At 43.9% G+C, this 27,226-nt stretch overlaps 1 protein-coding gene across 10 annotated transcripts in view; it reads right to left on the bottom strand.

Annotated features, from left to right (window-relative positions):
• The window catches only part of ARHGAP26 (Rho GTPase activating protein 26), a 205,136-nt gene extending 192,329 nt beyond the window's left edge, over positions 1 to 12,807 (bottom strand). For 3 of the 10 annotated variants that reach the window (XM_081179626.1, XM_081179625.1, XM_081179632.1), the window contains exon 1: positions 11,100 to 12,048. In XM_081179626.1, the coding sequence (XP_081035752.1) occupies positions 11,100 to 11,253 (154 nt within the window). In that variant the 5' untranslated portion in view covers positions 11,254 to 12,048. Of the gene's footprint in view, positions 1 to 11,099; positions 12,050 to 12,702 lie in introns of those variants that run through there. The other 7 variants (XM_081179630.1, XM_081179622.1, XM_081179628.1 and 4 more) reach the window with 5 other exon arrangements.
• Positions 12,808 to 27,226: the final 14,419 nt, after the last annotated feature.

The raw sequence follows: 27,226 nt of genomic DNA, 5'->3' as shown, positions 1-27,226 counted from the left end.
ATGTTCAAAAAAGAGAATGCAGCTGTAAGAGTAAGATTAGGGAACTGGTTGTCTACCCTCTGTTCCCTTTGCCTACACACACCCTCCCCATTCTCTTCTGCCACTCCTACCTTTTTCCTTCCACCCAAATCACACTCCCAGAAGATAGATAAAGCAAGGGAGGGGAGAGGCAGGATGTGTGGTTTAAACCCAGGCAATCAAGTGTTGTTTTTATTTGACGTATTGTATATGAACGGTCAGTGTCCACAGTAACAATACTTCATGATTGATTTCATTTTATATGTAGAAGTGTTTGAGTATCTGCGGATACAAGTTACATTCAGTTTGGGGGAGGCTGGACCCAACTCTAGAAAAGGGTATGCTATAATAAATTTGTTAAAAGGTGCCACAATATTCCTTGTTGTTTGTGCGTACTACATAAACCTTACCACATTAGGACAATGCTACCATAAAATTAAAGAGTTAGTCCAGCACAATACAAGCTTTCCTCCTAAGTTTTTTTTAACTCCCATGAAACTCGTTAACAAACATTTTTATTAACTGCCAGAACTCTTTTATCATCTGAGACATACTTTTACAAAGCCAGACTTGCATGGCACACAACCCACAGGGAGGAAATGGCCTCTTCTTCCTCAACTGGTGGCTAACCAGTGACAAGCCTCAGCTAAGTGGGGTGACAGGCAGACAATTAAGCAGCACTGCACTGTGCCATAAAGGATGCAGCCAACCCACATAATACACTGCCTAGGGATGGCATGAGGTTTAAAAGAAAATGTGGCAGACAGATGTAAGAGACAGCTGCAGAAGTTCCAAAGACATAGCCCATGTAGTGGTAGCAAAGCTCAAGTTCTCATACAAACTATTGTTGTAAAAAAAGAATGGGGTTGGCGACAGAAAACAGCATTGCACTTTTGGAGAACATTTGCTTGAAGCCCTCTGTTACTCAGGCCAACTCTTCTTGCTCCCACTTGCTGATTCAAGACTTGGGTGCTGTGATTAAAAAGCTTTATTCCAAAAATCAGCACTGCGTCCCAATGAAGGCCAAGCTACAAGATCATAAGGTGTGGCAGAGTTCCACAATACATGGCTGGGCATAAGCTAAGACGCTGTTCCAACGCTTGATGTGCCCTCTAAGGTCCGCTTCTGAAGAGTAGGGTGGGCAGACATTTATGCAGTTGCTTTCCTGAATATCACGACTGGGCAAGCAGGCACTCCTACCAGTAAGCAGTTTTCAAGGTCTATTCATGCCAGAATGGTCAACTCCATGGACTTGGAGACAGAGGTGGAGACAACGGGACGGGCTCACTGTCTGATCTACCCGTTGGCTCCTCACTGGTAAGGGGAGGTGCTGAGTCCATGCCGATGGCAGTGACATTGTGCTTGGGATATACTATGATGGCAAGGCAGGCCACTCTTCTGAAAGCCCTCTCAGCACTTTCTCCAGATCCAAGGGGTTTGGGGAGATCTTCAAAGCAGGAAGCTTACAGGTGGACCAAACTCAGCCTAGTTACCATCCCCTCCCTTTCGGCTTACCTTCCTGGCCTACGCTGATAAAGTAGGTAGTTCAGGAAGAGACGGAAGACAGGTATAGATTGCTGTGGGACCCAAGCCAAAAGCCACAACTGCAGTCTTCCATTACTATTAACAGAATGAGAGGGAGTCTGTGGAGATTCTGGTAAAAAATTAACCCCATTCCCAAATCATTGACAGCTGTTACATAACGTGAAGCCAAGGTCTTTGAATGTAATCTATATCCTTTAAAGCCATTTGCCATGTACTCCTCTGGGATGCGCATTGCAACCTACAATTTTGCAATTCCAGCACAGATTTGATGTTGCAACTTTCCTTTCCCAGCATAATTTGTGTGTATTTCTTTTTTCCAAATGCACATCTGCATTCGCTCCCGAGTGTCCATCACAAGAGTGCATCCCGTATTACTTGCAGAACTCACCATCACTGCACCACACACGGGAACAGAGTGGAATGGACTTGCCGACTCCCCTTAGGCCTTGTGGAACTTTTATCAACTGGCCTTAAGCAACAGCAAAAGTTACATCTAAAGCATTGCTATGCACTCATAAAGGAATACTAAGCATTATGTCAGATACGGAAACTGCTCAAAAAGGCTTATGTAGGACATGGCTGTCAGGTTCTCTTTTCATTATAATATACTTGCTGGGGAGAGATGGGAATAAAAAAGAAAACATTAATTTAAGGCTTATGGACCCTAACAAGCTGTTGCATTGGCAAAGCAGCCATTAGAACAGACCTCTAAAACTTGTGACCCACCAAACTAAAGACAATCCATCAGCCATATGTTAGGGCCTCCTTAGTGCTTGACAACCTCCACTACCTTTGCACTAGACAAGCAACAACAAACAGAAGGTTTTGCAGCTCCCAGTGGACTGCCTAGCATACATGACTAGCTACAAGTTGTGCAGGCCTGGGATCGGAGCAAGCACTTGTGTTCTCTGCTGACACAGTGCTGCAATTTGTGGATTATTGTAGTGAATTCAAAAAGGAAGGTTTGCAAAAGGATTAAAATCCCATTATTCAGAAAACCAAGGAAAAATGCTACCCTTTGATGATGATGAACTCAGAACAGGTAGGAATTGTGCACGCAAGGTGTTGGTTTTTTTTGCTGTAATACACAAAATCTGCATAATGGTTCATTCTCATCTGTGCTAACAGTCACCCACATATTCAACAATCAGTCGTAGGCTGGAATCTAGCTAAGCCTGAACAGCAAAAGATAAAGCAGAAGGGGGGGGGGAGTAATGTAGCATGATCAGAGCATAAAACAAATCCCTTTAATCTAGAACAAAATTAACCCTAGTTGGGGATGAAGCTTAAGTCTGCACTCATAGGAAAGGCAGAAGGAATGGTTTGATTTTAAAACAGCAGCAAATACAAGTTTTAAGAAGGGGCTTTAGATGTTTAACTATCATAAGAATTAGGTCAGACCCTTTTCCAGTTTACCACACTGATTATCTAGCAAGCTTGGCAGGATCTGAGCAGGAGGTTGTGGGATAATGGATCACAGGAGGACAGGTTGGCTCCAAGAACAGCCTAGTTTCATAATGTGACATCTGTAGACATTCGCAGTTCAAACTGCCACCAGGCAGATCTGCCACAAATTCCAGGCAGGAACAGTTCAAGCAAACACAGTTTGCTGGGTGATGGGGTGATCTTGCCTTGCCATAATGGTCTGTGACACAGCAGCGTGGAACTCCATGCATGCCTTATACCTGGAACCTTGATTGGTACATACATGGATGGTTTCTCCTACTTGACTTCCTGTGCACTTGAGTGCAGAAAAGAGATTTGAAGTCTTCCTTTCTGAAACAGTACTTAAGACTATGATGGAGAACAATCCATCAAGAATCTGCTCTCCAATGGAAATTCCCATCTGTGTCCCATTTAATTCAACAGAACATTCAATGGAAAAGTTTCCAGTGAAGTCAGTGCACTTTCTATTCCTAAAGCACAGAAGAATTGGCTGCTGAGTTTGGACCAGTTGTTCTTAAGGCTACTAACAGAACAAGCATCTGCACCGTACATACACATTCAGGTCTGGGCATCTTACTCCTTCCCACTGCAATGCCAGAACTTTCATTCTTGTAGATACAAGGCTAGCAGAACCTGGTCTTGAAGGATAGCTCTGCTCCTTTAATAGTAGCATGTGTGCAAGTCAGTGCAATGTGTTCAGAAACTTGCTGAGAACGGTGATGGAAGAAAATATATTTTTCCCTTAAATGTTAAAAATGCAAAAGCTTTTAAAAAAAATAAAATATGGAGTTAGCAACTGCATTAACACAACAAAAATATAATGGGGGAAAAACCCAAAAAGACTAGATGAAAGTATCTGGCTCCTCATTGTCATTTGGGCAGAAAAGGGCAAATAAAGTTATCAAGAAACTTCCCTATGAAAAAAGGTTACAACATTTAGGCCTTTTGGTTTAGAAAAAGGGTTAAGATGCAATTCTAACCCCTGGCAAGAGAAAATAACTGATTAGAACTACTCCGCTCCACCAGTGGAGATTTACCATGGAACATTATTTCATGCAGAGGTTTTTATTCTCTCCTGACAGTTAGCCATGTGGAAACCATTAATTTAAACACAAAAGTACTTGTGCAAACTAGTTTGTGTGTTAAAACAGTAGGATGCACTACAAAGGACTGCAAATCTCACACCCAAAAACATTCAAAGTGTAAGGGGGGGCGGGAATCAAGGATAGAATTCAGTGTAGCGCTCAGTGGAGTATGTGCATAGGGAACAATGTCCAATCATGAAACAGGACTTCCCTCTCCCTCCCTTCTCCTCCTCTCCCATGCCCCTTAAACCTGATCTGGGGTTTCTCCCAACCCTCCAGAGCAGATTTAGAGGATGCAGAGGGCATTCAGAGACCGGAGATGAGGGAAATCCCATCGCATGAGCAGCCCTCATTCTATGTACACAACAACTTAACTGAAACCCACCCCTACTGCTGTAATGTATTTAGCTGTCACCTGTTACACCTGTTGCAGAGATGCAGCAGTATTGCCTGCTTTCAGTGGAGCACCACCTTGTGTCTTTGTGAATCTCTCTTTTGGACACGCTCTTCTGCATTGTAGGTAACCAACAGTGCAGAAATCACTGATCCAAAACCCACCTGCTGCAGAGACGCAGAAAGTTTATGGGTGGATTGATGGCTGGTTGTTTGTTTGCAGCATGAACCTCCATTCCTTAGAGAATGCAGATGAGGACAGGAGTTCCCCTTTCTTCCAAGTGCAACAGCGGCCCTCCCAGGGACTCAGGATCAGGACTAAAATTTCACACCATTTATACTGGCATGTATGGGTGGGCAGACAGGCTAGTACTTTTTGTGGGCTAGTGACTTCTACATGGTCATCTGCAAGTCTGGAGCAAAAATAATGTAACGTGCGTGCATAAGGCAACATCTGTTTCATAACAAGCCCGGCTCTTTACGCATTTCCAATGTGGCCTTTGGGTGCTTGACTGAGTTGCCCAGCCCTTTTTTAGACTGTTCCCTGCTGCTGCTTGTCATATTTGTTAATCTTCAACACCCACTATTCACATTTCATCTCTGAGTCTCACTTGGAGCTTAGCATTTGCAAAATGTTCTGAATAATTTACACATGTCATTATGAGCAAAAGAAGAAGGACATGTGTTGACGAAGAACAGGCCACTCTGAGTATCAAGGAAGTGATAAATGGAGACGAGAGGAAAATGCCACAAGCCCTATTATTCAAAGGCTGCTCCTTATACATCAAACCTCAGTAAGCCTTAAGAAATATCCCTCAATGCAGAAACGGCAACTAATACACTATTTTTAAAGTAATTTGACTGTCCTATTTGTTCTCTACATCTTGGTTCATCAGGAGCTGTTCATTGCAGTACTTGTACTATCTTGGGAGAAAAAGCACTAACAGTCAAAGACAAAAAGGCTAGTAGTGGTACCTTGGTTTACAAACTTAATCCGTTCCGGAAGTTCATTCTTAAACCAAAGCATTCTTAAACCAAGGTGTGCTTTCCCATAGCAGCGGGGGACTCAATTTACATTCAACAGGAAGTGGAACATGTTCTGCTTCCAAGGCAAAGTTCACAAACCAAAACACCTACTTCTGGGTCTGCAGTATTCTTAATTCAAGTTGTTCATAAACTAAGCTGTTCTTAAACCAAGGTACCACTGTACAGCTCATATACAACAGGCTTGTCCAACCACACTAGAAAAGTAGAGCTGTGAGTCAACTTCATTCCTAATTCAGCCTCCACATTCTCACTTTGCTTAATTTGTGCATATAGCATCTATGTTGGAGATTATGTCATGTCATAAACAAGAAATCTTAAGAACTGCCAAGATAGCTATATGTCTCATCCTCAAACATATCAGAGCCTAGAGAGAGAATATATTGGGCCTGAAATTCAAAGGACAAACAGTACTGAACTGGTAGGATGCTTGCACTAAATTCTATGGCATCAAGTCCAGATTCTTGGAGCTCTTTGAATCTTGATTTTCACACCCAGAAATTGGGGTTTGTCCCCCCACCCCATCTGAATTTTGGGACATGGGGGACAAGTGGAATATCTACAGAAGGAGAATACTCCTGTACATTAATAAAAGGATAAACCTTTTAGGGTTGTGTTTTATTCTTAGGTTTGGTTTTACTGTTATTCTTATTCTTACATTGTGAGTCACTTTGAAATGGCTTCATGTAAAAAGTGACAAATAGATATAATTATTAAGAAGAATAAAAATTAAATAATGAATAGGGCATTTATGCAGATAGTTCCAAGTAGAAGAGAACTACAATTTGTAAAGTTCCAGAATGCTCCGAGGACTTTATTAGAACTGCAGTCTCATCAACCAGGCTATTTCAAATATCACGAGTTTTATGTCCCATTATCTTACCAGAAAGAATTCAGTGGAACTGAAGGCAGTTTATGCCACAATAAGATGCTAATTCTAAACCAGATAGCAATCTCTCACATGTGGAAAAACACAAAGGCTGTGATTATACTGCTGGTCACGAGCTGGCGAAATTGTGGCTATGTTCTCCATTCAAAATATAAAAAGACAAGTTCAAAGTAAAATTCTAAACAGGCATGATCAGGACCTCTATGAGGAGATTTCAGATTAAAAAAGCAGCACAGAGCTTGCACACTTCAAATGTGACCCAAAAGTGGGAGGAAGGGTCGTGAAATAAACTTCACAGCTACAGTTGGATGCTTCTGAGCAATCCTACAACTGCAATCCCAAAGAACCCAGGCCATGAATAGTCAGGCCAGCTGCCCTCCTTTTTGGATGAGCAACTCAATGCATGCTAGTGGGATCCAAAAATAAGTTGAGGCATGCAAAGCTCCCAAGCTGCCGTGTCAAGTGGGAATGCAGCATCATGTCACGTGGCAGCATCTTGATATCTGTCAACACAAGGCTTTGTCCCAAAGGAACCCCTGCAAAGCAATAAAAATAAAAGCATACATCTGTTCAACCAGCATGGCTGGAAGGTCTCGGAAACAGAAGCTAAAATGAAATTAAAGGGGCTCTTGGAAATGTGCTTTCAATGAAGCGTAGAAATAACCGCATAGCAGAACCCAGAAATGATTTCATAACTGTCGAATTTATATTATGCCACACCCCCAGTGCCACACATTCACCTGTACTCACTAGACTCCTACACAAATACATTGCACATTTCCGCCAGGTTCAAGGATTGGCAAATCCTTTTGGCCCATCCCAAGTAGGGATGAGCCAAATGGCAGCCGGTCCCACACAGGCTGATGGAGGTGGCCCTCTCTGTCTCCCTCTGGTGCCGTCAGGTGGAATGGAGACAGTTCTGAGGAGGCCCTAAAAGAGTTATAGTGGTACCTCGGGTTACATACGCTTCAGGTTACATACACTTCAGGTTACAGACTCCGCTAACCCAGAAATAATACCTCGGGTTAAGAACTTTGCTTCAGGATGAGAACAGAAATTGCACAGCGGTGGCGTGGCAGCAGCAGGAGGCCCCATTGGCTAAAGTGGTGCTTCAGGTTAAGAACAGTTTCAGGTTAAGAACAGACCTCCAGAACGAATTAAGTACTTAACCCGAGGTACCACTGTATAGCAAAATACTTGAACTGCTTGCCTAAGCCTAGGACGCAATCGGCAGCAGAAACAGCAGCAAGTGAAGTTGTGTAGCATTATTTGGTTAGCCAGCCATTAATGTTGCACACCTATCACATTACCAATCATTCACCATACACTTATAAATACGTCAGCACAATAATGGCCCCCACAAGATTATAGTTGGTTTGCTTGGATCTCTGTTTAGGTAATAAAAATGTCAACATATTGGCTTGGATCCTAAATTAACTTAAGGAAGTTCAGGCCACACCTCCCCAAAGGTGCTCTAGAGAGCGGGGGCTGTGGGAGGGGGTGCTTCTGAAAAAGCACAGAGAGGGTGGTGGGAAACTTTCCTTCCACGAGCTTCCTTAAGTCAACTTTTCTTAGAATGTCAAGTCTGGTTTTGAGCAAATTCCTCTACTTTTCAGCAGCTCCCCACATCCTACTTCACAATCTTCCAGAGGGCCTTTGGGAGAGGGGTGGGAGTTTATCCTTCCTTCCCAATGATAGTTATACTACTGGTCCAACATACAAGAGTAAAACTCTAGTGAGAGTCAGCAAAGAGTCAATTCTGGACAAGTAGGCTGTTACCTCTTGTGTTCAGATAACTGATTCAACTTCTGTAACTTGTTTTCCATAAACACATGAAGAAAAACAAATGCAATTCACTCAAATGGTCAAAAGCCCAATGATGTGATACATACGTTCTCTTTAGATATAAGAAACTCCAGATTCCATGGAATCAAAGGAATGGAGCCATGTGAGGGGTAAATCAGCATCAGGAAAAAATGGGCAGGGCAAAGAGATACAAGGGAGTCTCTCCTATCCAACCTGTAATCCTGCTCCAGGATTTCATTCAGTAACTTGGAGTGTACAGATGTACACACTTCTACAAAATCAAGGCCAAGGTGTATCAATACTATTGCACAGTTTCAAAGTGACTAGCTAGTAGAAAGTCATCGCAGGCATCGAATACTGTTGCCAGCCTCTAGTTTTCAAAAGACTTCATTCCCAAAAATCACACTTCCCAACAGGTTGGGATTTTGCTGGCTGCGACAGTCAGGTTCTACCACACACCTTTGTCTCAGTGGGCTTAAGTTCAACAATTGAATTCTGCAGGATCTATATAAGATTACGACTTTGCCAACAAGGAGACTATTTTATCGCTTGGGGCCTTCTGAGCAACTCTCTCAGGTAGGCAGGTTCTCCTGTGCCTTGCCATACACATACATTTCCCAAGAATGCTATGTCATTATCAATGACAAGCAAGTGAGCACAAACAATGCCAGTGATGAGACAGACAAAGCCCTCAAGGCTTGTTTAGTACAATTAATTCTTTCAAAGAGCTCATCATAGGAGTGCAATTATTTGCCTTTGGCTCACAAAGAAGCAGACCAAACAGCAGGCCACCACTCAATACACACCGCTGGACTGCTTCGGAATGAACCATTTCAGCAGACACGTACGCAAATTGTGTCTCAAGACCATGAATTCAAAGGCCGTGTACACACTATACCTTTAAAGCACATTCAAAGCTCACTCTTTCCTGCAAAGAATTCTGGGCACAGTATTTTACCTCTCACAGAGTTACAATTCCCAGCAACCCTTAAACTCCAGCACCCAGAATTATTTGAGGGAAAGAATTGTGTACAGTGATACCTCGGGTTAAGTACTTAATTCGTTCCGGAGGTCCGTTCTTAACCTGAAACTGTTCTTAACCTGAAACACCACTTTAGCTAATGGGGGCCTCCTGCTGCTGCTGCCGCGCCGCCGGAGCACGATTTCTGTTCTTATCCTGAAGCAAAGTTCGTAACCTGAAGCACTATTTCTGGGTTAGCGGAGTGTGTAACCTGAAGCGTATGTAACCTGAAGCGTATGTAACCCGAGGTACCACTGTACATGAATGCCTCTAGAATTTTGAAGAGAAGGGGCAACAACCATAGGGAGTAAAGTTATTCGGGGGACATGGCCTAGTAGCATTAAAGAAGATATTCTTAAGTGTTATTAAAAGTTCACACAATTTAGATGTTTACAAGCTAGTACTATTGTTCTGCTAGTTTTCCACTCTTGGAAATTAACAGAGAACCCAAGTGATTTTAAGATTTCCATGGAAATTCCAAGTGAGTGCACATAACGCCTGTAACGTTTGTTTTCCTGGTACTCTGCCCTCCACCATTCCGCAACAATATCCTGTGACTGAAGAATTTCAGATGCAAGGACAGCTCTGCCAAGTGCTAGAGATAGAGGGAAATACAACTGTTTTTAAGCCAAACTGCCCAGTCTATAAAACAGCAGTGGGAAACCTTAGGGCGGGGGCCAAATGAAACCTTTCGAGCCCCTCTTCCTCTGGCTCTTGGGGCTGTCACTTAGGCAATACTCACAAGCAGCCCCACTTTGCACCCTTCTTGCGTGTTTTTGCCTGGCAAGAATACAGTGGTGCCCCGCAAGACGAATGCCTCGCAAGAGAAAAAACTCGCTAGACGAAAGGGTTTTCCGTTTTAGCGTTGCTTCGCTAGACGAATTTCCCTATGGGCTTGCTTTGCAAGACGAAAACGTCTTGCGCTTTTTTCTTAAAGCCGCTTGAAGAGGCGCAGTTGCGACGGACCGTGCTTCGCAAGACGAAAAACATTGCAAGACGAAAAGACTCGCGGAACGAATTCTTTTCGTCTTGCGAGGCACCACTGTATGTCCTTGAACTCCAATAATGCCATTTGCTTTCTTGAATGAGGATGGAGAGAGGTGGGTGTACATGCATGTAGAAATCTCTTGCTGGAATGTAGGCTACTGTACATTCACACCCACTGCTCCTTCCAGGTTTTCCCCTGGTTATGACCACCATTGGACTATGACCCGCATAAGGTTGCTCAATGAGGAAATGTGGCCCTTGAGCTGGGGGGGGGGGAAGTCCCCCATCTTTGCTGTACACCATCAGTTCTCTTTGAATTGTTATACACACAGGCCTTTCACTTTCACAAAAGGGCCAGGAGGAGTCCAATGATCAGTCAACAATAGCAGACATGCTTTTAAAACTATATAACCAAAGCAAAAAAGCCAGTTAGTCTACAATCAGACTGCTTTTTATATAATGCCACTATATAAGGAAAGGCTGTTCTTATCTTCCCTCAACACCTATGCACTGTGCACATGCTCAGAGATTCACATTAATACTGCTGTTCCTAAGAGAAGCATAGCCATTAACTACAGAATATGAACTCTCTCATTAGGTTTGTAGTCTGGTATTAAACAGCCAGATTTTCTCTGTCCTCTGTGGGGTTTTTTAATTGTTTTTCCACATGCTTTTCTCTCTACCATGCTTCTCTTTCTACCTGTGCTATGCCAATGCAGGTGAAATTTCAAGGATTCTAATACTACTGAGTCAGATCTGATTCACGGTTTCCCTTTCAGATTTAAGACACCATAACAACCACAACCCCTTCATCATTCCCTCTTGCCATTCAGACGCCTGACACCACAGGGAGATTGTCACTCACTCTTAAGGGCTGCAATGAGCGACTTCCCATCTTTTATGAGCTCCTTGATGAACTTGTTGGTCTTGTCCAGTTCAGCTTCGTGAGACTTCAGCCTCTCTCGGAACAGAGGGCTGTCCAAACAGCAGTCACTAAATTCCAAGGCAGGCAGACCCATGGTTCTGTGGGGTGGATGTGTGTGTGTCTTTTTTTCAGAGCCCTTCCAAAACGAAACCTTTTGCAAAAAGCAAATCAGCTGGAAAGAAGCAACACACAGGGAATGAACCGTCCTTCCCAAAACGCTTCAGAAACAAAACAAAACAGCAGCTTGTAAAAATTGAAAGTATATGCAGTTCATTCAACAAAATTAAAATATTCACCCACTGAGCGAGCAGCCTTTATTCTGCTCTCCCGGGAGGTCAGTTTTTTCAGAGCCCCCAGAGGCAAAACAATTGAAATGATGATGGTTATGATGATGATGATGATGATGATGATGATGATGAAGAAGAGCAAGCAGGTCAGGCAAGGTTTTGCACCGAGGAGGAGCTGCTTCAGATGCCAGGGGGAGAGGACAGGAGCCGTTTGGAAGAGGGGGGCGGTGCTGCTGCTGTGGCTGCTGCCACCGCGGTAGTAGTAGCAAATGCCGCTGCCGCCGCCGCCGCCCGAGGACTGCTCATGGCGAGAGCTCCCAAGCACGCTGCAAATTCAAGGCGAGGCGACCGCTGCTGCTGCCGGGTCCTTCTCTGCCTCTTCTCCCTCGACCCGGCCAATGCTGCTCTTGCTGCTGCCCCCGCCGCGTAAGATAAGAGCGCCCGGCAAGGTCTCTCGCGCGGCCTCTAGCAGCGGCTCCTCAGCTCAGCGCAGCCACCTCCGACGGCATCCGGGATCCGCCGGGAGACTCCACTTCCCCATTGGAACGCGGGGCATCTTTTTTTTCGACCGCGTCGTCAGGAGGCGGGGTGGGGGGGGCGGTGTTTGGGTTTTGTTTTTTTTCCCCTCTCTCTTTTCCCCCCTTCCTCAGAGAACGCAGCCCCGCCCCTCTCGCGCCCGCCGCAGCCAATCAGCGGCGCGCCTGCTCGCGGGGCAAAGAAAAGGGAAGGGAGAAAAGATGTCCCTGCGATGACAGGCCGGCGGGGGAGGGCGGGGCCAGAGTTCTGTCAAACCGCATGGAGCTCCTTGTGTGTGTGTATGTGCGCGTCCTCCCACCGCCGCCCTCGCTCTTTCCCGCCTTCTTAAAGGCACAACCTCCAAGGGAGGGGAAGGCGAGGGTTGCTCAAGGGCATTTCTCGTAAACCTGTTGCTAAACACTGAAGGGAACCCAGCCATTTTCTCTGCAGGGAACCAATTAAGCAGGCCCCTTGAGGCATGTTTTTGGCACGGAGAGGTAGTGGGGACTGAGCCTAGCAGTCCTTTGCAAACAACCACAAGCCACGTTTCTTCTGGCCTCGGCTCCACACACAAAAAAAGAGGTCCTTTTCATAAGGGGCGTCACCTTCTGTTTCCCCTCCTTCTTTTTGGCCCCTGCGTTCCATATCATCCTGAAATACAATTACTGTATTTTCTGTGCCTGCTGGTCTCGTTCTGCTTTTTGACAACTTTTTTTCCCTCCAACTAGAAAGCGCTTTACCTGTGGAGCTTTTGCCTGGTTGGTAGTATGACTCCTCCGGTGCAAGCTTATTGTGAACTTCCGCGTCCATTTTATAGGTGTATAAAACAGCTTAAGCCGTGGCCGACAGCTATAGTCAGACACACACACACAGTCTCTGTCTCATTCTTTTGCAAACTGGCTATACAGTACTTCTCCTCCCCCCCCCATCCCCTCCCTTTCTCAGCTGGAGATCTGTTACAGTACTTTCTGTAAGCTTTGGTTAATAATGCATTTCAAAAGCCAGAGATTTTCAACTATTAGCTTCCATGGATAAAACATTAGCCAAACACCCTGGGCCTGGGCTATTAGCCAGTAAACACACCAGCGAATAAATTATCAGCCAGCAGCCACTATAATTGGGTAACCCAATTATATTTGCCCAACATACTGTATATTAAATAATACGGTCCCAACCTTTAATACACATATGTATGTAATAAGTTTATAACATGAACCTTGCTCCAGGAAGAAGAAAATGACCATGAATCACTACTACATGTTATCTGATTTATATGTAAGGAAATTTACAATTGTCTACTGATTTAAAAAAATAGCAAAGAGAGAGAGAGAGAGAGAGACTAGACTGGCTAAGAAGAGCCAGATGGCAACCCTATTTTTCAGGGCTTTTGTCAGGATTAATGCATATGAAAGGGTGGCAGGAAGTTCATTTTATCACATTTTAACATAAATGAAGACTTTTCTTATCCGGTACATTTCACACACCAAAAACACTGTAGAAACCAACATTGCACCAGACATTCACCATAGTCACATTATTGAGATAATAGTGTGATAGATTTCTAACAACAATCCTTGAATTCTTTCACCATATTACTATGTCCCTGATCACCCTTCCATCTGTGTTTAGGATTATCTCTTCCATGAAATGAAGGAATTAGTTGTTTCAGGTAATTTGCTGTGTTCTTCGAAACAGATGGGCAGAGTTTGCACGATTCTAGCCAACTCACTTAATGCTTCAGTTGTTTCACTTATATGCCATCATACGCCTTCGCTACCAACTTCATGAACAAGTCGTGTATTCTTGTAAAGTATCACAGTAAAGTCTTAACTGCCCCAGTTTTAAGATACTAGCAGTATCCCACTAATCCTCGTCTTACACTGTACTTCAGTCCTATCCTCTGATGAAAGCTAGTCATGTGCAAGGATCAGTACAATCCTTTTCTTTTACCCTAGTGGCTTTAGTGGAATTGACTCCAAGGTAAGCAAGTATAGGGTTGCAGCCAAATGTAGTACTGAATTGTCCTCCTTCCTTCACTATTCTGCCAGAATAAATACAAAGAGGACACTGCAGATATGCAACAACAACAAAAGAGTCCCACCCCAGCCCTAATTGCCCTTTAGATTGCATCTAAAGTCTTTGTACATATGGTGGTATTATGGCTGGTCTCGCAGCAGTGCAAAGTCATGCCTCTACAGTATTTTGGAAAAGAAAAGTGCACAGGTACATAAAAGCAATGTCTGGGAAAAGGAGCACACACCTCAAGATTAATGGCAGGAGCCCATGGCATAGTCTGCTCCCAGCTATATAACACATTTAAAGGAAAATGTAATACAAACATTATGACTCAGAACACAAACACCAACCCATGTGTTTCTACTGCAGCAACTGAATGCTTCATTTCAGAAGTGAGGGTGTGTATATTTCCTTATCCCTTCCCCTCCCAATGGAGATATTATATCTAAGCAGTAGAAATGGTTCTGTTTTACAGTGGAAGCTGATGTCTTGACATGTATTATTGGGATTCAGGGCTTTAATTCCAACCACATATTTCACCCCTACCCCCCCCCCCACAAAAACCACTTGTGGCCCAGTCCTGTGCATGCATTATTTGAACTACAGTTCAATAGAAAAATGCATAAGATCACAGGCTCACTGCATTTCCTATACCACTAGCAGAGCTAAAGAGCCTGCTGGGTTGCAGAGCCATATAGGTTCACTCTTGAACAGGCATGAAGATTGAATAAACGGCTAATTGAATTGCCTTTGAAAGGGCTGAAGAGAGGGGAAACTGTGAATGAGAAAGAGCACTACTATGCCAGATTTTTCCTTTCATCTTCCAACTAGGAGACAGAAAGAGGAAGAGTAGCTTCCAAGAGTTATGCAATATAAATGTGTGGTTTTTAAACTACCTTCAGGGAACATTTTTCATATCAACTTGTCTGCCATGGAGTTTCTGCACCTCGCAGAAATTTATAGGGCAGACTGTTAGGTGCATACACAACTTATGCAAGGACCTAGACAAGGTATGAGAAATTAAAACTGTCAACCTTGCAGAAGCCTAGGGGCAAGCCTAGCCTAGCAGCACAGTAAAGCTTTTTCTACTGGCTGCCTTCTAGGACTATAGGCATCGCCAATTACAGATGCAAACAGTAATCAACAGCAAAAGCCACTCTCTCTAGTATAGAGGTAGGAAACACTTTCAGCCCAGTGGATCTGATCCAGAAGCCCCTCACCACACCCAACAAACCACTTGGACCCATTTTTCCTTTGCAGTGCAGTTTGAACTCAAGCCACTCTGCAAGGTCACTGCTAATCAACTGTTTGTTGTGGACTTTAAGCCTTGCTTCCAGGAGGGATAAGCTCCATTGGGAAGCTCCCAAGTTGAAGAAACCCCAGAGGGGCTTGCATTTAGCACCTAATTTCACAGACACCAATTGCAAGCTTGCCAAGCAACAACTGCAAGTGCATTTTAAAGCTCTCAATAGTTCACTTCCTGTCTTATCTTTACCTGTCCTACAGACCTGGTGTTAGGTCTGTAGGACAGGTTACTTACTTACTTACTTACTTACTTAGAAGATCTGAAGATCATCTGAAGATCTATGGGTGGTTCACCGCATAAAATTACAAAATAAAAACATGAAATGTAATAAAAACAAGAACAAAGACAAAGCAGCCACAGTAGGAAGACCCTACCTGGTAAATACATATAAGAGTTATTTCCCTTCCTGGGACCACCTTGCTGCCCTTGCTTCTGGTAATAAAGAACTGTCATGTGTGGCGGAAGGAAGATCTGAGGACCATATGAGAGCAACAAGGCATCAATCAGGCGCCAAACACAGGAACCAGAATATTAGGTCTGAGTGGGCGGGTGAGCAACAGCAGACATTCAAGATCCAGATTTCATTGAGAGGAACAGTGGATACAGGTATCCTGCCATAGGAGAGGATGAAGACCTGCTGAGATTGTAGAAACCACAATGCCCACCAGACCATATGAGGACAAGATCTAGGGTGCAGTGTGGAAGGATAACATAATACTTTATTTAGGGTATTGAAATAGCTAAGGCTAGACTTCCTTGGTTCTCCCATCCCATATTTGTTAAGGGTGAAGCCGGGAACATCAGGACTGGGATGGCTATGTAAGCAAATCACACCCAGAGAGAACAAAACTAAACTCTCTAGAGACATCTTCTGGCTGATTCAGGCATGGCTCTGATATGTTGCAGAAAAGTCAGGTATGTGTGGCTTCAGAGAGTGATTTCACCCAGAAAAAGATGGTGAATAGAAACAGAAACAACTTAATTTAAACCTATGGACCATAAAGATTTGCTGATCGCATCAAGCTACTGGCATTCATCGGAGAATCATGCCACCTTCAAGCCACATCACACTGTTCGGCTCTTTTAGATACACTAGTTAAGATTGTTCAACTGTACACCTGAAAATGTGCCACACAAATATGACCATGCGTTTGAAAACACATGTGCCATGTAGGAACAAGTCAGGTAGCCACAATTGGTTATAGCCAAGGTAACCTATTTCTGAACCAGCCCTTGTTGCTGCTGCTTTTACAGTATTTTGATCTGCAACAATTAGCAGAATGGGCTGGGTTTCGTAAACTGAAGCAATCACCTCAAGCGCTGCATACACAGCCAGGCTCTCTGCCTCTAACTCCTCCATCGCTAACTTGCTCTAGCAAGGGTCAAGAGCAGGCAGAGGCAAACTCGGCCCTCCAGATGTTTTGGGACTACAACTCCCATCATCCCTAGCTAACAGGACCAGTGGTCAGGGCTGATAGGAGTTGTAGTCCCAAAACATCTGGAGGGCCGAGTTTGCCTATGCCAGGTCAAGAGGCAGGGCAAGAGTGTTCATGCTGCAGCAGCAAAAAAACGCTGTCTAAAGTTGGAAAGGGGGGTAGGGTTAAAGTTGCAACAAAAAAAATCAATGTTTAAGGAGCATTTTTACCCTACCAGCAAACTGTGGCAGTGGCTGCATGTCAAGAAGGCGTCAATCTGAAGAGGGACCCCCTTAGTCTTTCCCAGAGTGAGGCAGGGAGTGGGGAGGAGGGGGGTGAGTCAGAAAGCCCAGACCCTCCAAGTGTCCCTATTTTCTAGGGACAGTCCTGGATTTACAGCAGCTGTCCTGGTTTCTGATTTGATCCCAGAACATCCCGCTTTCCCTTAGGACATCCCTATTTTCATCAGAGAAATGTTGGAGGGTACAGAGTTCTGCAACCCCCCCCCCCGCCAAGGAGATAAGTAACAATAAAACCTTAAGAAGACATCTGAAGGCAGCTCCGTATAGGGAATTTAAAAAAACGTTTAATATTTTATTATGTTTTTATATATGTTGGAAGCTACCCAGAGTGGCTGGGATAACCCAGTCAGATGGTGGGGTATTAATCATCATCATCATCATGGAATAGGACGTCCCTATTTACATCAGAGAAATGTTGGAGGGTATGAAAGCCTTGCTGTGACTAAAACAGTGGCAAAAAAAGTAAGCAGAGAGGCAGAGTGGGGAGGACCAGTGGCGTAGCGTGGGGGGTGCAGGGGGGCCGGCCGCACCGGGCGCAACATCTGGGGGTTAGGGTTAGGGGGCGCAAATCCACGGGTTAGGGGGCGCAAATCCACAGGTTAGGAGGCGCAAATTACTTGCCTTGCCCCGGGTGCTGACAACCCACGCTACGCCACTGGGGAGGACCGGCAGTGCCAAGGGAGAGAAAGAGGAGGGGTGGCAGCTGCTCAGGCACTGCAATCTCTTGCACCAGCCCTGCTAATAGATTATGATATGTTGTGACGTGGGGTTTGTGATTTCAGCTCTCTTGACATAATATGCTGGAGACAGTTCTCTAGTAACACTTCTTTATTAAGGCAAACAAGACTGAAGCCTGAGGAGGGGAAAGCTACATTTATAGGGACAGGGAACTAGCTAGAAGGGATACATTTTGGAGGGAACAATATCAGGCAATCACAGTCCTGCCTTTTGGAGGAAACCAATAAGACAGAGGATCCAAATACAGCAGCTTAAATGAACCAATAGTAGCTGTACCCTTTGAAACCAAAAGGCAGTTACTTTACCCTAATGCAAATACAGACAATAATAATAGATATAAAATCCTTTGACTCAATACGCAACAATATTTAGCTTCATAGTGTTAAAAGCTCCATTTGCTGCTAAAGCAAGAGAAGTGGGTCAGACTGGGTTTCTTCCCTAACCCTTTTCAGCATATGCTCATTGAGGAATCCCAGTTTCCTCCTGAGCCCTGTATGCAACAGCTGAACCAGATAGCACTTCCTGTCTGGGAAGGGGGCATGGGTTGTGCCTTTAGAAAATAGCCTAAATTGCGCAATGTTCTATCCACCATGGCACACTGTCTCAGATAACCTGAGGACATTTCTTCACAGCTAAAAACTTTCACCAAGCTTGAACGCTCACTGTTCCTTAACAGTTTTAAGCCGTGTTCAGTACCCATCTGGTTTCACGGCCTTGTGATAATAACTGTTTAGCTACCCACAGCCTCCTTTTGGAGCTCTGTTAATGACCTTCGTCTTTCTTTCGTCTTTCTGCATATTCGTTACAACACACCCCTGCTTTGCTTTCTCTGAGCTCAGATGAAGGAATATTCTTTTTTTAGTTTCCTCTTTCTTTCGTTCCTCCTCCCCCGAGTGTGCTGCCAGTGCAGAAACTCTAAGTCTTTGGCCCAGCTCCACCTGACTCAAATGTACATCTGCAACAATTTAGTTCTAATAGAATTGATTTACTAACCCAGTTGTGGCTGACTACAGCTGGTCTTAAAGAATCTGGTGTCAGTGCATGTTATAAAACAGTACTATTCCAATGAAATCACCCGGGAGAAGACCTGAGAAACAGCAAACTATTTCCCACAAGTAATTAGAACCCAATCTCAGCTATAAAGGTGAAAAAGCTTATGGGTTGGGATTGCCATTGTTGTTCTGGCAAGCCTCCTGTGCCTTTGGCAGCTGCAGAAGTAATAACTCAACAGATGAAGTTTCTTTCCCCAGGACAGAGTCAGAGTTAAGGGGAAAGCTCTCCCTGTTGCTTATCCACCTCTAATGCGGCTGTAAAAGGCACAAGGGATCTGTCAGAAGGATGGTGACAGCTCTGTCATGGGGGGTCGGGAGACGCCATGTCACAAAATCCTTAATAAAATGTTATCATTTTATTGGGGTTGCTTTCAACATTTTATGTCCTTTCCTGAATGTTGAAAACATGAGTGCAAGAAGCTAGAAAAACCACTGGTTTTATGGTGGTACTGTAAAAAAAAAGGGGGGGGAGATCAGGTGTGAATAAGGCCAAACTAGGAGTTAAGTTAAACATCTGGTTGCATTGATATTCACACATTTTACGTATTGTTTGGGTGAACCTTCTGACCTTGCAAGCTAAACTCTGGAGCTGCATCACAACATATGACAACGTATCTCACCTTTCCTCAAAGACGGACTTCTTTTGCTTCCGCCCACCATGTCTTTAAAGATTGCAAAGGGCTGAAGAGATTCCCAGATCCTGCAGACAGACTTTTGTGTCAGTGGAAAGCTCCCAGTGGAATGAACTTGCATCCAAGTCTTAGATGTCTGATAATTCATTAGCACTTCATAATTAATTGCTGATTTCATTGCTTAAATTCGTATTATTCCATTCTGATTAGAAAAAGGTTATCAACACCTGAATGAGAAATGACTAGCTCGCATCATGTTCAATATAATAATTTTATCCATGCAGTCAACTAACTGTTAATGGAATATCAATGATTAATGATTAATTATAAAGAAATAATAAATTGACAGGCAAATGGATTTTGATTATCTGTATGAAATTGACTCCAAAGTGTTGAATTATTTAAAAGCACATCTTTTTTATTTTGATTAGTAGGTTAGTGTAAATATTGATACAGTCATATTAAGGAACTAGAAAAAGGGCACAATCCCATGGTCCCTAGGACAGTATTCCAGGAACCACAGAAAGAGCAGGCTTCCTCTTTGCCTATGCAAACACCCACAGCCACCCATTCTCTAGTGGTGCAAGGAAACAGGGGAAAGGAGTGTGTGGTGGGGATTAGATCAAAGGGGGCCTTGGGCTGGCCCTATCCAAAGTCTCCTGGTTCTCTTGGCACATCCATAGAATGGCAAGAACCAATGCCAGCCCTGAGCTCAAAACAAATATGAGGGGATGGGGAAACAGGAGCACCAAAATGATCCAAGTAGACCATCTGTCCCCTCAGCTTTTAGTCTGGCCAACACAAGTCCAATAGGGCTAGAATATGGTTGTTCCTTTGCCAAAGACTTCATCTCCCTGCTATAGCAAGGGATCTTTAAAAATTCTCTCTCTATCTCTTGCAGGATAATAAAGTGGCATGAACCCCATACGCCCTCACACAAATAAATCAAGTTTTAGCAGTTTATTCATAGCAAAATGGACAAAAACTAAGAAAATTAAGCAAGGGGTGCAGTTAACTAGCCCCACTAGTGGAAGCACACACAAGGACTTCTACTAGTGCAATGGGGCTCATTCCAGTCCTGCTCCAAGTATCTTCATAAAAACCATAGGCCAAACAAAACTGTTATTCTACAGTGCACTGTCGTTTATCAAAACGTGTCAAATTAATTAAGGAGTACAAGTTGGTGCTTGGCTCAAGGACAATAACTCTTTCTATTATCATTTTAAAAACATCATTTGTGCTGTCTGTTTGGGTAACATGGACACATACATGCATCTCGGATTCAACAAGCAGTGCATTATTATCTAGAGAAGTCTAGCATGATTCCCATTAGTGTTGCGTGAGGCTGGGGAAATGCCAGCTACAGTTGTCCCAAACACAAAGATCTAACTATTTGCTTGTATTTCCATAATTCTACTCATTCCGATGATAGAACTGAAATCTGCCTAAGACTGATTCACACTAGGGCCATGCATTTGATTTGGAACAAGTGAACCATTGAAGTGAATGGCGCTCGAGCTGGCTCCATTGCCATATGTTCCGAGACAAATGCTCAGAAGTGCAAATGAATGTGAAGCAGCAAGGGTGGTAGTTCAGTGACGAAGCATCTGCTCTCCTTAGGCTAGGAAAGACACATGCCTGAAACCCTGGAAAACCACTGCCAGTCAGTGTAGACCATACTGAGCTAGATGGACCAATGGTCTGACTCATTTAAGGCAGCCTCTGATGTTCCTTCACACAGTTAGATGGTTGAGAAAAACAGAGCTCCTGAAATAATAGTCTTAAGGGGCTAGGAATGTGATGCACCCAAAATTATGGCTTTGAAAATCAGACACTAAGTACTCCCTTAGAATGGCTAATATATGAAAAGCTGCATAGCAATTTTTGCTGATCAGTGCAGAGCTCTTGCACACATCATGGCTTGGAGCAGAAACCCTCACTCGGTGTTGCTTAGCAGCCTTCAAATAGTTACTGGAAACTTTTTCTCCTTTCTGTTTCTGGGGGGCGGGCAGGCAGTTTCTATACACAAAAGACTTGGGTATTAATCAAACATTTTTGAAGGATATAGATTTTTAATAATTACCCCCAACGAAGCAGGAATATAATACATAACATGTTATGTTATGTTATGTTATGTTATGTTATGTTTTATGTTATGTTGTTATGTTGTCATGTCATGTCATGTCATGTTGTTATGTTATGTTATGTTATGTTGTTATGTTATGTTATGGAACCTTTTTTAAAAAGAGAAGATTCACCATTCATTCCTACACTATGCTAAACTTTGTGTTGTACTTCAGCAAATCCTATGCCAGTTTGTTCTCTGCTGCAGTGTATTGAAAGCAAGATTCTGTTTAGCTGTCCTGATACCATCATGGATGCAAATCATCATGGATGCACAATAAAAAGCACATATGGAGGGCTCAGAAGAAAGGAATCAGGCTTTTATTAATCAAACATTGGTTTTCGTAACAAACAAACGAAAATCCACAGAGTACCTTGATTGAGCATCATGAAAAGTGCACCGCAAAGTGCAAGAGTTATAGACGGAAAGATGAACAATGAGAGAATCTGTCGTCCAAAAATGTCTGCAAGGATTTCTTTTGTCCTACTTAAAATTGCCATATAAATTGATGTATGTCAGCAGTTTTCCTTAGAGAGTTGGTGTGATAAGTAAGCCTGATTTCTTTTATTAACACCTTGAGTAGCAAATTATCTAATTATGACAGGAACAGTCAGTAAAAGCTTTGCAAAATGCAAGGGATTTCAAGCTCCTTGAAGGGTGAGCCTTGAGGAAGCCGGAGGCAAAGGTGGGTAGGGCCTGTTTTGTGCTTTTAATTAGAGTATGAAAGAAGAAACTTGGCAAGTGTAGCTTTTCTCACCACTGCAGGAGGAGCTATATATGGGAGCTCTCCCTTTGCATCTCTTCACCTTCTGCAATTTGGTGTTTTAGATGTTTTGTACTACATATTCTATTAGCCTTAGGTAGCACATACATGCTCCCATCAGTCTCCATATCCTAGGGTCATGCTGGCTGAGGCATCATTACTAGTATGAGTATTAATATTTTGCACCCCCCTGGCTCGGTGCCCTGGCGGGGGGGGGGGCGCCTGTTCCTCTCTAAACCTGGTGCTGCTCTTAGCCAGTGTCTCACCTTATGAACAAGGTGGTTTTCTTTGCATCAGCACAGACCATTTTTTCCAGATGTTTGGAATGGCTAGAAAAGCTCCCCATTTTTTTGCCACGAGCCACTCTGTAATATTTGTGAGCATAACTTTAACTCTGTGTCTTCTGGATTTACCTAGATCTCTCTATTGTTCTCCCGCAGCAAGCCATGTTCTGTTCTAGGCCAACCTTCCCCAACCTGGTGCTGCCCTCTAGATATATTGGACTACAACTTCCATCAGCCCCAGCTAGCTAGGTTGGTTAGTGGTCATGGGTGAAGGGAATTGTAGTCCAACAAAATCTAAAAGACACCAGATTGGGCAAGGCTGTTGTGGGCTGTGGTGTATTTGGAACAGAGGTCTTTATTTTCTGTTAATATGCTGGTTCTTCTTCCCGGTTTCCATTTCTGAGGGCAGACTTTCCAGGAGTTGGTTGATATAAGTAATTCCATATGAACAAAAGAGAGAGAGAGAGAGAGAGAGAGAGAGAAATAGCATTCCCCATAATAGCTATTTAAAGCAAATTTATTTAAATTGCAAAATAAAAGCAATTTCAAGTAGGTTTCACATGAAAGGCTTATTTGGCCCCCTCTAAAACAAAATCTATAACTTAGCATTTACTGTAGCAGATGTAGCTCCTATACCTGGCATGACAAAGCACCTTAAACAAAATGTCATTAGACATTGTTACAGATGTTTTAAATATCCCAATTTCTTTTCAGAATCAGAGTGCATTCTGTGTCATTTGTCCATCTTATTCTGACACAGAATTTTAGTCATGGGGTGGGTGGGGGAACGAAGCAAAATAAAACGACTTTGTCAATAAAAGCCATTTTTATTTTTATTTTTGCTAAGCATGCTGTTTTGCCTGTCATGGAAGCCAGCTGATGCACACGCTGAATCTGTTCAGACCGTTGAACAGCACTGTTTCATACACATTATATGATATTCCCTCTTGGCCAGTTAATAATTGTAGAGACTGATTGATGTTTTATTAACTGAGGTATAACAACCAGCCACTATGTTCTAATGAGAGCAGCCCAGAACATTTTGCTGCATCACTCTGTTCTAGCATCGAAGTCAGACTATACCACCCTATGGCTTCCCCCACTTTAAATTTATGGGGGTATTTTGTTTTAAGATCAGGACAACATTTGCCCATCTCCAGTCCTGTGGCAACTCAACCCTTTCTCTTGGATTTCTCAGAGGTGGTTCTGAGAGTACACCAGCAAGTTCCTTTAGTACTCTGATGTACCATTCATCCAGCCCTGAAGACTTGGATTTATTTAAGATCATGGTCCTTAAATAATGGTCATCTGTTTATCAGTCATGAACTGCAATCCTGACTGTCCCACCACCAGTTTCTCTATTTACATGAGGTTGTGCTGTACAACTTGTGCATGGTGCCTATTTTGGGAGAAGACAGAAGCAGGAGCTGAGCAGCTGATTCCCTTTCACCATCCTCACTGAGCAGCGAGCCTTCTGTTTCTTCTTCTTCTTCCCTTTTCTTCCAAAGTGCCTGAAAAGGCCCATTTTGTTGCCTCACTTTTCCTGACTCTGTTTCTGCAAGTCTGGACTATTCACTTGTCCTTGTTCTTAGTGACCTGCCCTCATTTCCATTTCTTGGACATGCCCTTTTAACTTTCCAATTAATCGCTAACATTTTTGTGCAGCAGACACATTGCCTTTTCTAGGACGTTTTTTCTTTCCCATTAAAACAGTGATTATGCCTTTATCAACTCTTTCTTCAACTCCTACCCATCTTATTACCTTATTTCTTTTAACTAATTCCCTTATTTACTGTATTATGTACTTATTTGGAAGACTTTAAAGGGAGCTTAGACAAGGCTATCCATGGCTCGTAACTATGATGGCTGTGTAACACCTCTGATATTAGAGAAGGTATACTTCTGAGTACCAATGGCTGGGAATTACAAGAGGAGAAAGTGCTGTTGCACTCTGATCATGCTTCGGGGTTTCCTCCCATCTAAGTTGGACACCGTGAGAAAAGGATGCTGCCCTATGGTCTGATCCAGCAGGATTCTTACTATATGACTGAAGATTAATAATTTAACAGCTCTGTGTATCCCATGCTCATTGGATACTACGTCCTATTGTCGAGGCAAATGTTATCTTGGCAGCCAAATTCCATAACATTATGTTATCGGGTGTTGATTTCTAAGGTATTCTTTTGTCTCACATTTAAATTGTCGTTCTGGCCATTTCCCCACAGTTTTCTTGCTGTATTTTACACATGGTGCAGAGAGCTCTTTGGGAGAAACTAGACATATTTTCAAAATGATTTCATTCTTTTATCCATCTTCTTGTACTGTAATTCAATCTGCAGCAAACTGAAAGCATGGGAAACTGTGTGATTACTGTATTTTTCGCTCGATAAGACGCACTTTTTTCCTCCTAAAAAGTAAGGGGAAATGTCTGTGCATCTTATGGAGTGAATGTGTGGTCCCTGGAGCCAAATTGCCCAGGGGCAAAAAGCAGATCATGCTTTTTTTTTTTTTTTAGAAAAAGGGAAGGGGGTGTTGAAACAAAGCAGCTGATCAGCAAGTGATCAGTAGGGGAGATAAGGGACTCTAGTGATAAAGGAGGCTGCCTATTCGTCGGGTTTTGTTGCTGCCTTCCATGCTGTCGGCACACAGTGGATCCCACCACAACGTTACACAGCGCTCTGGGCGTGGCACCAAAACAGTTAGCTGCCATGCAGCTGGGGCAAGAGCCAACAGCCAAGCAGAGCTGAGCCTGTTGGAGCGCTGCGGGCTCTTCTGCTGCTGTAGCTCGCTGCGAGTTCGGGGGCGAGCGTTGGAGTCTGGGGAAGAGCCGCCTGCAGCAGAAGAGCCTGCGGCACTCCATTAGACTCTTCCCTGGACTCCAGTGCTCGGCCCCGGACTCTTGGCCTGTTGTCCCTGAGAGCCTGGCGCCCTGGTGCCGTGCACCCCTAGTGCCAACGGTTAAGATGGCCCTGCTCCTGTATAGGATATAGCCAGTGCCAGATTTATGAATAGGCTAAGTAGGCTGAATCCTAGGGCCTCTAAATCTAGGGGGCCTCACCAGCCTGCCTGCTCCCCAGCAGGCATCCTCCCCTCTCTCCCAAAATTGCAAACCCAATACTTCATGCGAGGGCCTCTAAATCTAGGGGGCCTCGCCAGCCTGCCCTCTCCCCAGTGCCGCAGTCTCCCCTCTCCCAAAATTGGAAACCCAAGACTTCATGCAAGGGCAGGGAAACTCAGGCCCAGCAACTATGAGACTCAGGGCTAGCCAGTGGAGGCCCAATTTGAAGAAGCGGGGCCCAACTTTAGTTTTTTTGGTAGGGCTCCAGTTTACAGCCAAAGCCTGCAAATTCTCATAGATATAAAGAAAATCCATCTAGATTACCATGGTGTGGGGGCCCCCTTAGGAGTGGCCTGCAGGGCCCAATTTGGCCCAGTTGTTACAATTGCCTTAAGGTCAGCCCTGATGAGTCTGTGCAGGGGTTGGACTGACAAGCCCTGCACCTTCTAGGTCCCTGGTGTCACTATTCAGAGTACAGACTCAAGGACTTGTAATGGAAATAAGGGGGGGCACTTATTGGAAATCAGTTTTGTCACCTCCCCCAAAACCCCAGAATGATGAGCCCAGCCACCTTTTATTCACAGTTGCATAAGCACTACACTACAGCATGGCCATAAAGCTGTATGTTCAACAGCTGTAATACACACCCAATATGTAGCAATGGAGATTTATGTTACTGCTTTATGAATGAACACTGTGTTTTATTAATGGACTCTGTATTTTTGGAATTACCTAAGAGCCACCAATAGGGAGCTCTAGGATCTGACAGCTAACCAATTGGGTACTACCAAACAGCGCCCCCTATAGCTAAAAGCAGGTAACCAGCAGGAAACGCTTCAGCTCAGCCTTTGCACTGTTGACAGAACACCCCTTGCTGTGCAGATAATGGAGAAAACTCATAAATTGTATCCCTTCTGGCGTCCTGGCCAACTCTATTATGCTGGTGTAAACCCTGGTGCACCAGGAACCCAGAATAACAGCAAATAAAATCCGCTTATATGTCAGCGACTGATAAGACTTGTCAACTTGTTATTCCAAAGTCTTCCTACATTATAAAGCTCCAGAATACAGGCCAAAAGAGAGCAGGTCTGGAAAGAGCGTGCCATACAATGGGCACCACCAGTGAATGGGCCCTGCACCGTGTAGCTACTGCCTTGTCATTTGATAGGGTGCCCACTTGCCCTCCTTCTTGACATGGAATGCTCTCTATTGGAGTCTCCAGGTCCAGTACAAAGACCATAAGAAGGGAGAGCAGGGACCTTGGAAGTTGCCTTGCAGACAACTTCATTGTCCAGAAAGTGGGAGAAGCAACAAGAGGAACAGCCATTTTAGATCTGGTCCTAACCAATGTTGATGACCTGGTTAGTGGGGTAGAAGTGGAAGGATCATTAGGCGCGAGTGATCATGCTCTTCTGAAGTTTACTATACAGCGGAAAGGAGCAGCCAAGCATACTAGGACTCAATTTCTTGACTTTAAGAAAGCCGACTTCATAAAACTTAGGGAAGTGCTGGGTGAGATCCCATGGACAGCAATACTAAAAGGAAAGGGAGTTCATGATGGCTGGGAGTTTGT

This window comes from Podarcis bocagei, assembly GCF_964188305.1.
Source record: "Podarcis bocagei genome assembly, chromosome: 2".
NCBI classification, from domain to species: Eukaryota; Metazoa; Chordata; class Lepidosauria; order Squamata; family Lacertidae; genus Podarcis; species Podarcis bocagei.
Note: the sequence above shows the minus strand (reverse complement) of the source record. Positions and strands in the feature narration are given on the sequence as shown.